This window comes from Candoia aspera, chromosome 14 (genome assembly GCF_035149785.1).
Source record: "Candoia aspera isolate rCanAsp1 chromosome 14, rCanAsp1.hap2, whole genome shotgun sequence".
Taxonomy (NCBI): domain Eukaryota; kingdom Metazoa; phylum Chordata; class Lepidosauria; order Squamata; family Boidae; genus Candoia; species Candoia aspera.
Genome location: NC_086166.1, coordinates 17198216 through 17214637, shown reverse-complemented (window position 1 = coordinate 17214637; position 16422 = coordinate 17198216). Strand labels below are relative to the sequence as shown.

The following is a 16422-nucleotide window of genomic DNA, read 5'->3' as shown; positions in this document are numbered from 1 at the left end:
TCCAAGGGCAGAACTCAGGCCCTGAGTGTGGGCTTTGCATGCAAAGTGTTGGAGGTTCAATTCCCAGCACCTCCAGTGGGAAGGATTCTGCAAGGATCTAAGAAAGTTGCTTCTTGTCTGTGTTGAGAATATGAGGTATGAAAGACTGAGCTTCCTCCTTCCCCGTGGCTGAATTCCCCTAGAAAGAAAAACTTCCTGCAGGGAGTTTCCGCAGCTGCTAAGGGCATAGGAATGTTGCCAAGGAAAAAAAGGGACCCTTTTATAAAGATTCAACTTGTTCAAGAAAGCACTGGAATGATGTGACTTGAATGTCGTCCAACTAGTGAGCTTCCAGATTCCTATCTCATGAGGCCACAATAGGCACCCTGAGTGCCTTGGTGTAAATTTTGATGGTTACTGCATTATTTTGTTGTTGCTGATACTTCTATTGCGGACTTGTAAGCTGATTAGAGGCAATTAGACCAAAGCAACATAAAGATAGAAATAATAAATAGATACACAAATAACCCATACTTAATCTAAATAGCTGTAGAATTTGTGCTGAAACCAGAAAAAAAATGGTCTTGTTATAAATATCTTCATTATTAAACTGAATAATTTGGATGTATTTTTCTTGGTTAGCAAATTGCACTTCAGAAAATAATAAAATAGGTGAAATCTTAAAACTGCTGAGATGCACAATCCTGAATAGGTTGGGGTAGTATTTTTAGATGACCTTTTAAATATATTTTTTGAGACATGCAGAAATATTTTTCAAGAGCAGCTTGCACTATGTATTTATATTGTACATATGTATTTGAGGCATTCTCAAGTGTTCTAGTATTTCATAAACCAAAGCTTATGATGTTTCTTATGCAGTATTGTGGTCAGAACATGGATGCATTGTTTTTCTCAGAACGTGAAACCGAGGGACACTCAGTCCTTTGCCCATTTGCCACTGCTTTTGTATCAGTGCTTTTCTTTTCCCTTGCCATCCCAGAAAATGCCCTGTTAAGTATTTAAATTATTTCAGAATGACAGGTAATGCAATGAATATATATGAATTTTTGTTGTAAGAAGAGTTGAGAGGTTGAGTCAGAGATAAGTAGATTCTTGATCCCAGGTGAGAAAACTTTTTTTACTGGGGGGTGGAAACCTGGATACACCTCTGGAAGAAGCTGTGTCTTTTTCTGAATGCCTCTGAGTTCAGCAAACGCCTACAGGGTGTGACAGAATCATCACCGTTTGTTGCCCCTTCCTTGAACAGCTCTTTCATTCAAACGTGTATTTCCCTGAGATTGTGCAGGAAATTTCCCATAAGAATTAAGCATGATCCTAGGAAAAAGAGGGGCTAGATCCTCTATCTTTGGGGAGAAGAGACACCTTATGTTTCCTAGTAGTTGTTGTTGTTTATTCGTTTAGTCGCTTCCGACTCTTCGTGACTTCATGGACCAGCCCACGCCAGAGCTTCCTGTCGGTCGTCAACACCCCCAGCTCCCCCAGGGACGAGTCCGTCACCTCTAGAATATCATCCATCCATCTTGCCCTTGGTCGGCCCCTCTTCCTTTTGCCTTCCACTCTCCCTACCATCAGCATCTTCCTAGTAGACTTTGCCATATTATTCACACATTGTTCCTCAGCATAGGGATAACTGTCTGCCTTCTAGTTATCCCCAGTGGTGGGATCTTTTGATGTTTTCTCAGGTTCTCAAAGAAGCAGGATTTTAATTGTGGTTCATGATGAAACCCCTTCATTTGGAGAAGGAAGACCTGGAAACAGGTTTTTGTTGATTAAATGAAGTTTGATGAAATGATGATTAAATGTTGGCCCAGGCAGATGAAACCATTTTACTGGACATCATGCCAGAAATTCCTCAAGGTGACTTCTAAAATCTGGTGTGTTCCTTGTAGAAAAGTCCATCTGTGAATGGATCCAAGCTATTTGTTTGGATTTCTTGAAAACTAATACAATTCTTTGTCCTTTTCCCCCCGTCTTTTTGGACAGAAATGTTTATTAAAATAGGACAAATTACAACTCAGGCCATTATATTAAATCCTTACTACTTTTTTAAAAATTATTCAAACATGTTGAATAATAGAGTTGATAGTTTTCTTTGTTAGGGTCTTAGACCAGCATATAGTCTGATCGGTAGTAGCAAGATTCAGGAAAACAGGGAAGGATTTGAATATTTCCATATAGTGGCAAATATGCTGGAAAATTACTCTAATGGAAAAATTGAACCACACCCACCAAAAGATTATTTTTACTTCACTTGGTTTAAACTAATTACTTTGCACAACAAAGGCATAATGATAATCGACTACCCAGTTCCAGATTCATAGATAATCTAATTTATAGATTATTATAAAATACACGCGCACACACACACAGAGTATGCATTTTGTTTCTTCAGGTATTCCACTGTATTGTTAATTGTTAATAAATAAAAGAAAAAATAATTGTCCTAAGCCAGCCATCAAATCAAATCTTTATTATGGTCATAGACAATAATAATAATAATAACAACAACAACAACAACAACAACAACAACAGACAAGCATACCTGACTTGGGAATTCTCAAGGTCTGTGGATTTTGAGTTTTAGAATGACCAGTGCTGACCATGATGTCTACAGGGTTTGGGAGGTAAAGGGCCTACATTTTGGAGGATGCCAAGGTTGGAGAGTTATGTTAGTTTTTTTTTCTCATAAAGACTCAGAATTTTTTCTTAAACCTTACATATTTAAATTTAGCTTTTTTTTTTTTTTTTGAATAATGCCTATAGTTTTAATAGGTGATGCTTCTGTTGCAAAAATATACTACATAAATATTTTTCCCACTCTCTCTCCTGAAAGGAAGAAGGAGGGAGCAATATATTTTACCCAGGGGCATATTGTTGGGTATATCAGGACTAGAGATTTAGATTTTCATTCATTCATTTATAAACACAGGCAGCTTATCAAACAACCAAAATAAAACTCATAATGTAAGGGAAAATCCCATTTTTTTCTCCCCAGGAAATAAGAAGAACTGTAACTGCCATGATCTTCTGTCTTTCTCTCAGTTGGACCAGAGGGGTCCGTAGGATCCACCAATGTCAAAATGAAAGAAGTGTGCTGTCATGCCACAAACTGCCTTTCATGTGGGCGCGCATGTCATGATGCCTAAACAACATGGGTGGAGCTTGTACCACAACAGCACTACACTGCTTTCATAATCTATTCCCCTGACGCCACTGAGAAGAACCAGTATATGTTTTTTGGGCAGATAGACCCCTAGGGCACACCATACTATCTTTTACCTGAAGTGGAAAGGTCCTTTTGCATGTTCTGTAGTAGTTTATAATTTAATGTGAAATGATTGTGTGAATCATGGCTCTCTTTTCCTGTAGCCAGAATGTGTGTTGTCTTCCATCTTTGCACCTTGTGGACCAAGCAGGAAAATAATTAGATCTTTCCTCCAGCTTTTCCCAGTTTTTTGGACTATTTTTGACATACTTTTGCCCAGAATTACAAAGAAAACCAGAAATATACCTCTATTTCCTTAATTGGATTTTTTATGAATTGTGAGATGAGAGATCTATTTTGGGGTAAATGTTCCTGGTGGCTGGTGTCTACATTTAGCTGTGTTACGACATTAGTTTCCACTGCATATTCTCACCCAAAGCTTCTAAATTTGCACTGTTAACTGGAATTATGAAATATTTTTTTGGATGTTTGAAAACATGGTATATAGTGATGTTTTGTGCATTTGTGACTTTTGTAAGGTTTTGGAATACTTGTTAATTATTTCACATTTGTGGACATTAAAATAATAAAGTATGTGCACTACTTTAGGATCACTGCTTGATTAGTCTTAGGCAAATAGGGACACTATTTCCTTATTTCAGTGGTACTGAAAAGAAAAACCAGAAATTGATAGGTGTTACAGGTTTGTTCAGTAAGATGCCTATAAACTACAGTTGATTTCTGATGTCTTAGGTTTATAGCAGAGATCATTTCTTTTATGTGCTTGAGACCATGATGGACCAAGTGTGTTGCTCCCCTCCAATTGTTTTTAAATCGCTCAGAATCTCACAAGATGACAAAATCCTGTGAATTTTTGGTGAACTCACCCTTGAGCTTTCAAGCAGTTGGGATTCAGTATTCAAGTTAAAAGTGCCATACAAGGACCTGGAAAATCCCACCGTGTGGCCTTTAATAAGATGATCTCCCATTTCTTTTTATAATGATTTAAATGTTCCTCTGGAAATTTGTCCATTACTGTTTTGTTTAAAAATAAATTTTTTATTAAACTAACTAAAGGAAAAACTATACATACATACAAGAATATTAATACAATATAATCATAGATAATAATTTTTAAAAATCTGTGCCCATTTTATTCAAAAATCTTTGCTCATTCCGGTCATAACATGGCGATGCGCTAGAGGAAGCTCTGAGAAGCTTGCCCCAGCTGCGCTCGGTGTGCGGTGGGTCTTGGAGGGAGAGTGACCACCGAAATACTCCCCTGGATAAGGAGAGTTCAGAAGATTTCCCGAAAGGGTTGTGGATCGCTGCTCCTCTCGACTCTGTCGCCCTTTCCACCACGAAAGAAGCAGTGAGTTGAAGCGGCGAGAGCAACTGGGGAACAACGAGCTCTGCCGAACGCAGCAAACCTCAAAGTAGAGACTTTAGTGTCAGCTTACTCTGACTTCTTAGATCACTTAGAGGGGAGGAGGAGGATTTTTTACTCTTTCCCTCCCCCTCTCCTGTTTGGCTTTTTTTGTTTTCTTTTGAATTAAACCGCTGAGCTGTCGATCGGAAGGTCGGCGGTTCGAAACCGCGCGGCGGGGTGAGCTCCCGTTGCTCGTCCCAGCTTCTGCACACCAAGCAGTTCGAAAACATGCAAATGTGAGTAGATTAATTGGTACCGCTTCGGCGGGAAGGTAACGGCATTCCGTGAGTCATACTGGCCACATGACCCGGAAGTGTCTATGACAACGCTGGCTCCAAGGCTTTGAAACGGAGATGAGCACCGCCCCCTAGAGTCGGACACGACTGGACTTTACGTCAAGGGAAACCTTTACCTTTACCTAAGATTTATCGCTGGACTTTACATGTGGATGCTGGTGAACTGCTTTCTATTCTTTGCCATGAAACTGTTAAATGGTGGAAAATAAGCAACGGACTTGGCCTGGATTTGGATTTTTTTTTTTTTTTTATGAATTTTGATTAGAAAACTTTTTGAATACGAAAAAGGTTTACCCCTCTTTTGGGATTAGATTGAACTTAATATAGTTTGTGTATTACAGTTTAAGAAGAGAGACTTTTAAAGTCTGATAGTAGTGATACTATATTTTTATAATGGCCACAAGCAGGAGGAAAGAGAAAGAAAGAAAGATTTTAGAAGACCCTCATTAGAAACACCAGAGGGATCCTCTATAGAAATGCAAAAGGGATTAGATGCAATTACAACACTGGGTCACCAAGTGGATAAAAAAATGGAAGATATGAAGAGAGAGTTGACTCAAAGCAGGAATTTAGGAAGGAGGTTCAAAAAGTCAAAGAAGCTGTAGACAATATGTTAATTGATTTAAAAAAAACAAGAACGAGTGCAGAAGTTGGAATTTATATCAGAAACAATTGTTAAAGCTATAGATTGAAATCTGGATGTAATTGCTTTAGCGGAAATGAGGGAGAAAGAATATATTTTGAGACTGAGAGCAGTTCCTGAACAACTGGATGAGAATATAAGGGAAAGGATTGCCATTGAAACAGGTGGGGATCTATATGAGTTGGGGGCTTCTGGATCAGATTAAAAAAAAATTAAACATAAACATGACTATGGATTATAAATATCTAACTTGGAATGTAAATGGAGCAAATTCACCCCAAAAGAGGAAAAAGATTTTCCATTTTTTGAAGAAACTGAAATTGGATATAATTTGCTTGCAAGAGACTCATATTTGTAAAAAAGATATCAAGTACCTGATTCGTATGCTTTTGAACTGTGGTGTTGGAGGAAAATTCTGAGAGTGCCTTGGACTGCAAGAAGATCAAGCCAGTCCATCCTCCAGGAAATAAAGCCAGACTGCTCACTTGAGGGAGTGATATTAAAGGCAAAACTGAAATACTTTGGCCACATAATGAGAAGACAGGACACCCTGGAGGGGATGCTGATGGTAGGGAGAGTGGAGGGCAAAAGGAAGAGCGGCCGACCAAGGGCAAGATGGATAGATGATATTCTAGAGCTGACAGACTCGTCCCTGGGGGAGCTGGGGGTGTTGACGACCGACAGGAAGCTCTGGTGTGGACTGGTCCATGAAGTCACGAAGAGTCAGAAGCGACTAAACAAATAAACAAACCTGATTCATAAGCAACTTGGAGAAGAATTTATTTCAGTTGGATTAAAGAAAACTAAGGGTGTTGTCTTTTATATACAACCAAAATTGAATCCACAATTGATATTGACTGATGATGAAGGAAGATATGTCCAAGTTGAAGTTAATACACAAGGGACTAAAATGTTGATTATTGGACTTTATGCCCCAAATGTTGAAAAAGGAATATTTTATAAAAACTTAATGGATAAATTGTTGGATTTACCTTATGAGAATTGGTGCCTCATGGGAGATTGGAACAGAGTAATCTCCCCGATGGAAGACAGACAATCTCAAAAAGGACTGTGACTTATGCAGGGAAAATTACCCCAAACATTTTTTGATCTGAAAAATATGTTTGATTTACAAGATGTATGGAGACTTTTGAATGGAAATTCTAGGGAATATACATACTTTTCTGAGAGATTTAGATCATTTTCTCAAATTGATATTTTTTTGATCTCTAAAAACCAGATGATGGATGTTATTAAAGCCGAAATATTACCTAAGACCTTTTCAGATCATAACCCAGTCATGTTGACTATGAAAGGTTGGGAATACATTTCGATGGAGATCAAATGAGACAATTTTAAGGAAAATTGAAATAGTTGATATTTGGAAAAAAAAGTTAAGATAATTTTTTCAATTGAATCTAGATAAAGGCACTAATATATATACTGTCTGGGATGCCAGTAAGGCATATATGAGGGGTTATTTTATACAGTATAATGCTCAGATGAGGAGACAAAAACAGGAGAAAATTCAATTGATTTTAGATGAAATTAAAAACAGATTGATTTGAGAGACAATCCATTCGATGAGACCTTGATGACCCAAATTAAATTTTTACAAAAACAAATATCAATGTTGATGATACAGGAGATTCAGATGAAATTTGTGAAACAGAAATATTTTGAATTTGCAAATAAACCAGGTAGATGGTTAGCTTATAAATTACGTAAACAAAGACAAAAGAACTCAACCTCTAAAATACAACATGAGGGGAGGGACTTGATGGATAATGTAGATATTCAAGATGCATTCTATAGCTACTATTCAACATTATATAAAAAGCAGGATGTTCTGATGGAAGACATTGACAAATATCTGAGTAAACAAAAATCTGTTCTAACTGATCAACAGAGGCTAATACTTAATGGCCCCATAACAGTAGAGGAAATAACAACTGCTCTTAAGAAAATTAGAAGTGGAAAGCGCCTGGTCCTGATGGTTTGCCAGCGGCTTATTATAAATGTTTTGGGGATGAGCTTTGCCTCCCCCTGCAATTGACTATGAATTCGATTTTAAAAACGGGTGTAATGCCAGAATCTTGGAAGGAAGCTCATATTGCACTGATTCCAAAAGATCAACAAGATCTGACTTTAGTGAAGAATTATAGGCCAATATCTTTATTGAACAATGATTATAAAATATTTACAACAGTGTTGGCAGAAAGAATGAAAATTATTCTTAAGGATTTTATCCATCAGGACCAGGCGGGTTTTTTGCCTAAAAGGCAAATCCGAGATAATGTACGAAATGTTTTGGAGATACTGGAGTATTTGGAACAACATAACGAAAAACAGGCTGCTTTGATATTTTTAGGTGCTGAAAAAGCCTTCGACAATTTAAATTGGTCTTTTATGTTTAAAATATTGGAATCTATGAATTTTGGGGGAAACTTTATTAAATGGATTAAATCAATATATACCCCTCAAACGGCTAAAATAATTGTCAATGGGACCTTAGCAAACCATGTGAAATTCAAAAAGGCGCAAGACGGGGCTGCCCCCTCTCTCCACTCTTGTCTATATTGGTACTAGAGGAGTTACTTTGAGATATCGGGCAGGATGAGGGCATTTCTGGTATACGTGTTAAGAAAGAAGCTTATAAATTAAGAGCCTTTGCTGATGACCTGGTTATTACTTTACAAAATCCATTGGGTGGGATTGAGGTATTAATGGAAAAACTGAAAGAATTTGGGTCGCTAGCAGGATTTAAAGTGAATCTACAGAAAACAAAAGTTTTGACCAAGAATGTGGATTGGTATCAACAAAAGAACTTGGAAGAATTAACTGGATTTACAATAGAAAAAAAAGTAAAATATTTGGGAATATATCTAACAGCAAAGAATGTTAATTTATTTCAGAATAATTATATCCCACTTTGGTTAGATATAAAAAAAGACTTGGATCGATGGGAAAAATTGCAATTGTCATTATTAGGTAGAATATCAGTGATTAAAATGAATGTTTTGCCAAGAATTTTACATCTTTTTCAGACAAAACCTATATTGGCTACAGAAACACCCTTTAAGCTATGGCAACGCGACATCTCTAAATTTATATGGCAAGGGAAGAAACCTAGAATAAAATGTAAGGTATTGCAAGATGCAAAAGAGAGAGGTGGTCTGGGCCCTCCGGATCTCAAGTTGTATTATGCTGCTTGTTGTTTAGTATGGCTTAAGGAATGGATAGTTTTGAAGAATGACAAATTATTGAACTTAGAAGGCCATAATTTAGGATTCGGATGGCACGGATATTTATGGTATGGTAAAGTTAAAGTTAATGTGGACTTTAAAAACCACTATGTTAGACGATCTTTGCTAAGGATTTGGAACAAATATAGACCAATTCTATGTCCTAGGATGCCCTTGTGGACCTCTCCACAAGAAGCATTTTATAGAACGGAAACAAGAGATAAAGATAAATGGTTGAGTTACCAGAATTTATTAGAAAAAGAACAGGGAGAATACAAAATCAAATCGAAAGAACAACTTGCTTTAGAAGGATATACCTTTCAATGGTTTTCTTATATACAACTTACAGAGAAATTTAAGTTAGATAAAAAAGACTTTGGATTTGAACAGAATTTGAAGTACAACTTTGTGAAACGGATGAACATTTAATTGCTAAAATGTATAAATTATTGTTGAGAGGGGAAATGGTGGAAGAGCAAGTGAAAGAATGCATGATTAAATGGGCAAAAAACCTTGGTCATAATATATCTATGCAGCAATGGGAACATATGTGGTCTAAAGGGTTGAAATTTACCCTCTGTTATAATCTTAAGGAAAATTTTTATAAGATGGTGTTCCGTTGGTATATGACCCCCCAAAAACTCTCTAAAATGTATGGGAATGTTTCCAATATTTGCTGGAAATGTAATAAACAAGAAGGGTCGTTTTACCATATGTGGTGGACGTGCAAGGTTGCAAAGAAATTTTGGTCCAAAATACATATGTTGATGCAGAGTATATTAAAGATACAGGTACCACGGAAGCCAGAATTATTTTTCTTGGGGATATTGGATCTACAAATAGAAAAGCACCTTGTCAGAATTATACAATATATGATCACCGCAGCAAGACTTCTTTATGCACAATTTTGGAAAACTCACTTTACCAATGATACAAGAATGGTTGTTAAAATTGATGGACATGGCAGAAAACGACAAATTGACTTGTTTGTTGAAAGAAAAGTTAAGTTATTATCTCAAAGAGTGGAAACCATTATTGGATTATTTATGAAATGCAGGAGGGGCAAAGCTTACATGGGGATTTGAAGACTAGATTGTAAATATAATAGGATATATTAGACAAAGAAATATTTCTATATATTGTATGAAAAACTAGTACTTAGGATAGATTCTTATGTTCTTTTGATCAGAGATAGATTGGAAGTTATTTATCTTTCATACTTTTTTCGGTCTATTACTTTACTACACTTTTTCTTTTCTTTTTCTTAATTTTGTATTTCTATTTCCTTTTCTATTTCCAACTTTTAATTATGCATTTAAAATTTCAATAAAAACAAATTCAAAAATTTTTTTTTGCTCATTTGTCAAAAGAAACAAAAAAAAGCGGGGGCGGGGGGAGATGTAATTCCAGTGTTAACCAAAAGACTCAAAAGTAAAATCTTCCTATCCTTAGAAAACTAGGGGAGGCTTCGCTTTTGGGGTAGCTTTAGACATTTGGACATTGCCAGAGGCAGCATGCCTTTATGTTCTGCCAGACATTACTTTTTAAGTTTGTTTGTTTGTCATATTTATTAATCCTCTTTTGACACAAGCTTTTCTTTCTGACACAGCAAAAGCTATAATTTATAATTGCTTAAAAAGCTCCTATCAGGAGTCACTTTCTGTCTGTTGAGGTGATCAACGCAAGAGGGTCACTACAGCATTTATGTATGTAATTTATTTCCCACTTTCATACTTTAAAAAATGTGTTTATGTAGTTGCTTTAGATCAGGGTTTCCCAAAAGGGACCTCCAGATGGTGAGAACTACAACTCCTCAAATGCTGTTCTTGTCCCGAAATCTGAAATTGGGAGTCCCAAAACTAGATGATGCATCTTGGGTATGCCTCTAAGGGTACAAACAGCATCCCACACATTGGTTGGATTCACCCATGGTACTAAGCCATGGTTTGTTTTCATGGTTGGCTGAATGAATCCCAGGGACTTCCCTGTATGATGGAAATAAGGGTAAAAGGCATGTTGGCAATCACAATGTAATTCATGCAAATTGTTCGTGCAATTTGATAACTGGCCATACACTGTGTGCACAATTATTAGGCAAGTGAGTATTTTGACCATATCATTTTTATGCATATTTTCCACCTCCAAGCTGTATAAACCTGAATGCATATTGGATATAAGCTTATCAGGTGATGTGTATTTGTGTAATGAGGGAGGGTGTGGCCTAAGGAGATCAACACCCTATATCAAGGCAGCTTCTTTTCCTCAGGCAAAATGGGCCAAAAAGAGATTTAACTGACTCTGAAAAGTCAAAAATTGTAAAAAGTCTTTCGGAGGGATGCAGCACTCTTGAAATTGCTAAGATATTGGGGCGTGACCACAGAACCATCAAACGTTTTGTTGCAAATAGTCAACAGGGTCGCAGGAAACGTATTGAGAAAAAAAGACGCAAATTAACTGCCAAAGATTTGAGAAGAATCAAACGTGAAGCTACCAGGAACCCATTATCCTCCAGTGCTGTCATATTCCAGAACTGCAACCTACCTGGAGTGCCCAGAAGTACAAGGTGTTCAGTGCTCAGAGACATGGCCAAGGTAAGGAAGGCTGAAACTCGACCACCACTGAACAAGACACTTAAGTTGAAATGGCAAGACTGGGCCAAGAAATATCTGAAGACAGATTTTTCAAAGGTTTTATGGACTGATGAGATGACAGTGACTCTTGACGGACCAGATGGATGGGCCCGTGGCTGGATCAGCTGAACAGTGTCTGGGAGGCTGTGGTTGCCGCTGCACAAAAAGTTGATCGTCAACAGATCAAGAAACTGACAGACTCCATGAATGGAAGGCTTGTGACTGTTATTGCAAAGAAGGGTGGCTACACTGGTCACTGATTTTTTGTTTGAAATGTCAGAAATGTTTATTTGTAAATCTTGAGTTGTTTGTTTATTATTCTCACTTTAACAGATGAAAATAAACAAATGAGATGGGGGAATTTTCGTTTTTCATTTAGTTGCATAATAATTCTGCACACTGATAGTTGCCCAATAATTGTGCAGACATAGATATGCTCCTAAGAAAGCCAAAACCTCACTTTTACTTTCGTAAATATTCAGGTTTGAGATTTATTAACATTTTGGATTGACCAAGAGCACTGCAGTTGTTCAATAATGAAATTCATCCTCAAAAATACAACTTGCCTAATAATTGTGCACACAGTGTAGTATCATCTGCAGAGGTTGGGAATAGGTGTTCTGCAATGGTTTTTGTCCTGGTCGGCTAAGAGATGGCCAGGCAGATTACCAAAGGAAGTTCTTTATTTACAATTAACTATTACAACAGGTAAGAGTCCATAAGTTAGACAGTACAGTTCAATCAAGTCCACCCAGGCAGTGGTGGAAAATGAGGCAAGGCTGCAAGTCAGGAGTAGGAGGAGTTTGTGGCAACACAGCAAGGCAGAACTCGGCTAATCCTCACAATGAAGCAGCAAGACCGGGTGTGGCTAGAGCACATGGCAAGAATGAAGCTTGAAGTTCGCCTGCAGGGCGCGGCAAGGAGACGAGACTAGGCTTGGTGACAGAAGCAAGACAAGACTGCTGGAGCTACAAGGCAAGGCTCGGATCTGAAGGCAAGGCTGGACTCGGCTGGAACGGAGTGCGGAGGAGGTAAGTCCGCGTTGGTGAAGGGAGCTGGTGCTGGTTCCCCATCGGCTACAGGATATAAGTTGATTTTTTCCAGTCTGATGGCCATTCTTGTGTTTTCCAAATTTGCTGGCATATAGCATGCATTACCTTGACAGCATCATCTTGCAAGCTTTTGAACAGTTCAGCTGGGATGCCGTCATCTCCTGCTGCCTTGTTATTAGCAATGCTTCCTAAGGCCCACTCAACCTCACTCTTCAGGATGTCTGGCTCTAGCTCTATCACTGTTGCCTTTTGCTTTCCTTCTTTCTTGGGCTACTTCTAGTGTCTCAGCAGACAGCCATTTTGCCTTCTTGGTTTTGTCTTTCTTTCGGATGTATTTTGTTGCCGCCTCCTGAACAATGCTGCGAACTTCTGTCCAGAGTTCTTCCGGGACCCTATCTACTAAGTCCAGTCCCTTAAATGTATTCTTCACCTCCACTGCATATTCCTTAGGAATATTAGTGAGCTCATATCTAGCTGATCTGTGGGTCTTCCCTAATCTCTTTAGTCTGATCCTAAATTGTGCAAGAAGAAGTTCGTGATCTGAACTACAGTCAGCTCCAGGCCTTGTTTTTACCGACTGTACAGATGTCCGCCACCTTTGGCTGCAAAGGATGTAATCAATCTGATTTCGGTGTTGTCCATCTGGTGAAGTCCATGTATAAAGTCGTCTCTTAGGTTGTTGGAAGAGAGTGTTTGTTATGCAGAGTGAATTGTCTTGGCAAAATTCTATCAGCCTGTGTCCTGCTTCGTTTTGTTCTCCCAGGCCATACTTACCTGTAATTCGAGGTGTCATTTGACTGCCCACCTTAGCATTCCAGTCTCCTGTGATGAAAATAACATCTCTTTTAGGCGTGTTGTCCAGTAGGTGCTGCAGATCCTCATAGAACTGCTCTACTTCAGCTTCTTCAGCATCTGTGGTTGGGGCGTATATTTGGATTACTGTGATGTTAGATGGCTTGCCCTGAATTCGAATTGAGATCATTCTGTCGTTTTTTGGGTTGTATCCAAGCACTGCTTTAGCCACTTTACTATTAATTATGAAGGCTACTCCATTTCTTCTGTGGTCCTCTTGTCCGCAGTAGTAGATCTGGTGGTCATTTGATGTGAAGTGGCCCATTCCAGTCCATTTCAGTTCACTGACGCCCAGATGTCTATCTTTAATCTTGACATCTCACCAATAACCACATCCAATTTGCCCTGGCTCATAGATCTTACATTCCAGGTTCCGATGGTGTGTTGATCCTTAGAACATCGGATTCGCCGTTCACCACCAGCACCGTCGGCCGCTAGCCGTCCTTTCGGCTTTGAGCTAGCTGCGTCATCACATCTGGGGCTAGTTGAGCTCATCCTCTGTTCCTCCCCAGTAGCATTTTGACCATCTTCCGACCTGGGGGTCTCATCTTCCGATGGTATACCGACATATCTCTGGTTGTACTGATCCATTTAGTTTTCACGGCAAGAATACTGAGGTGGGTTGCCATTACCTTCCCCAGGGATCGCATTTAGTCTGACCTCTCTGTCATGACCTTCCCGTCTTGGGTGGCCCTTCACGGTTTAGCTCATGGCATCACTGAGGTGCTCAAGCTCCAGCACCACGACAAGGTAACGATCCTTTGCTGAAGGATCCTTTCCTTGATGGGCAAATACTAACTGCCAGGGAGCAGGTTCAGGACTTCAGGGTTTTTCTGGACTCTTGGCTCCTGCTGGAAGTTTGGCTAGAAGGGCCTAGGCCCAGCTTTGGCTGGTGCATCAGTTGTGACCCTATTTGGGGCAGGAGTACCTAGCTACAGTAACTCATGCCCTTCTCCCCATCCAGTTAGACTACTGTAATGCACTGTACTTGGGGCTGCCCTTAAAACTACTTGGAAACTGCAATCAGTTCAAAATGGTGCAGCCTGCATACTTTTTGGCTCCTGTCATCAGGAGCACCCAACACCAGTTGGTTGCTGATTGGTTTCTGGGTACAATTTAAGATGCCGTTTTTAACCTATAAAGCCCTTTCTGGCTTGGCTACTGGGTATCTGCAGGACCACCTCCTCCAGCCAGTCCTGGCCTGACCTATTAGATCAAATGGCAACTGCTGCTGACCCCATATTTTCAGGGGGTTCTGGGCTGACACAAGAAGATGCTGCTTTTTCATGGCAGCACTGATGCTGTGGAACAGCCCCCTGGTAGAGATCAGAAGCTTTTCCAGAAACATTTAAAGACAGAGTAGTTTTGGAGAGCTTTCCCCTGATGTTATTATACCACTTCTAACTTATATTTTTACTGCTTGTATTTTTATGTTTGAGTTGTATTGTTTTACTGTTTTTATGAATGTTGCACCATGGATGTTTTACTTGGTTTTTATAGTCTATTATAGCAGGATAGAAATGTGAGAAATAAATAAGTAAGCCAAATAAATCCCATAAAGGCCTAGTGGAATGTGGAGAACCAAGTAACTCCCACAGGCGCTCTATGCATTCCAGCACATCGGACATGTTCCTAACACCTTCACTTCATATTCTGGATATTTGCAATGTACGTAGGATCTAAAGATAGATGCCTCTTGCATCAGTTCCCACCTAGTTTTCTTCATGTCATTTCCTGCACATGGCCAGAATCCATATTTGGAAGCGGTTTCATTCAATCATTCTTTTTTTGTTTGGTTCCAGTGTGAAAATATGGTGGTGCAGGTGATCAAATAAATGGATTTCCCTACTGCTTTATAGAAAAAATTAAAGGGAATTGAGGCCACTTGTAAGCAACTTTAGTTAACCATCTGCAAAGAGAAGAAGCCAACATGCCCCAGAGAATGGCAGGGCGCACTAGGAGGGGCTGTCCAAGAATGAGGACATACTGGCCAGGCTGGAATTCCCTGAAGCCAAGGTAAACTTGGCCAACCTGCTCCGAAACTGTTGACTATCTTCATTATCAGCAAGTAGATGAAAATCAAGCAAAGAGAATGCAGAGGTCAAAGGGCTAGCAAGTTTAAGACAGTTTCACCTGTTTGCATGTGTAGAGAAACAATTGGGACCTGCAGTAAAATGGTGTAGTATCTCTCTCCTAATGCTTCCTCCCCCCCACCTTTGTTTTCTTCCAAAATAGCCCTATTAAGTTAAGGGAGAGATTTTGTAATTTATAGGCAACACATTCCATCCAATCCTTCCCTTTTAGAATATTACTGAAAGTTGTTAGGAACAAGTAGGTCAACATTCCCATTTCTATTCCCCTCTGTTTTAATTTGCCTCTGTCTACAAGCCCCCTCAGGTTCTGCTTGTAAGTGCGGGCCAAACTGCTGCCTGGATGCTTTTTGTTCTTTTAGATCCAGCTCCGCTTCTCTCCCATGGAAGAAAGAATTGCTGTCCTCAGAAAAGAAAAGAGCAACTTAGATATTTGTTCATCTGAGATTGGGAAGAATGTGCTCCCACCCTAATAATGGGTTCCAAAATGGTTGTTAGAAGTTCCACCCTGAGGAAATGTTTCAATTGTAAATCTGAACATTTCTGGTCCAAACAAGGAGAGGAGTTACTCAATATTCCTTATCTCTACGCCATTAATCCTGGACGTGCAAACCCCCCTAAATGGGATTTTTTTGTGGTTTAAAAATAGCATGTTTTCACAAATATGTTATTAAGAATTGGAAAACACTCCTCAAATTCTGGAATGCTCATAAGAGGTCAGGTAGCCACAGTTTATAACCCTAGAATCTCAATTGTTAATGATATAGACATGCAGGATAGGCAATTTGCACATGTCCTCATATTTGAGAACAGACCCTTGCTTGGGAAAGCAGATTTTTCACTCAATTTTTTTTTCTGCTCAGTGTCGTGCAACTCCACAAGACTATGAGAACTGGATCAAGCCAAGGCCCATCCTAGTCCAACATTTTGTTTTTCTAATGTCCAGTCAGATGATGCTGGGGGCTCACCACCAGGAGACA

At 39.1% G+C, this 16422-nt stretch overlaps 1 protein-coding gene across 1 annotated transcript in view; it reads left to right on the top strand.

The window, feature by feature from the left end:
- RPUSD1 (RNA pseudouridine synthase domain containing 1) overlaps positions 1-15953 on the top strand; it is a 30872-nt gene extending 14919 nt beyond the window's left edge. Inside the window, exon 5 of the mRNA XM_063314931.1 lies at positions 15155-15953. Within this exon, the coding sequence (XP_063171001.1) occupies positions 15155-15159 (5 nt within the window). The 3' untranslated portion in view covers positions 15160-15953. The remainder of the gene's footprint in view (positions 1-15154) is intronic.
- The last annotated feature ends 469 nt before the right edge of the window (positions 15954-16422 follow it).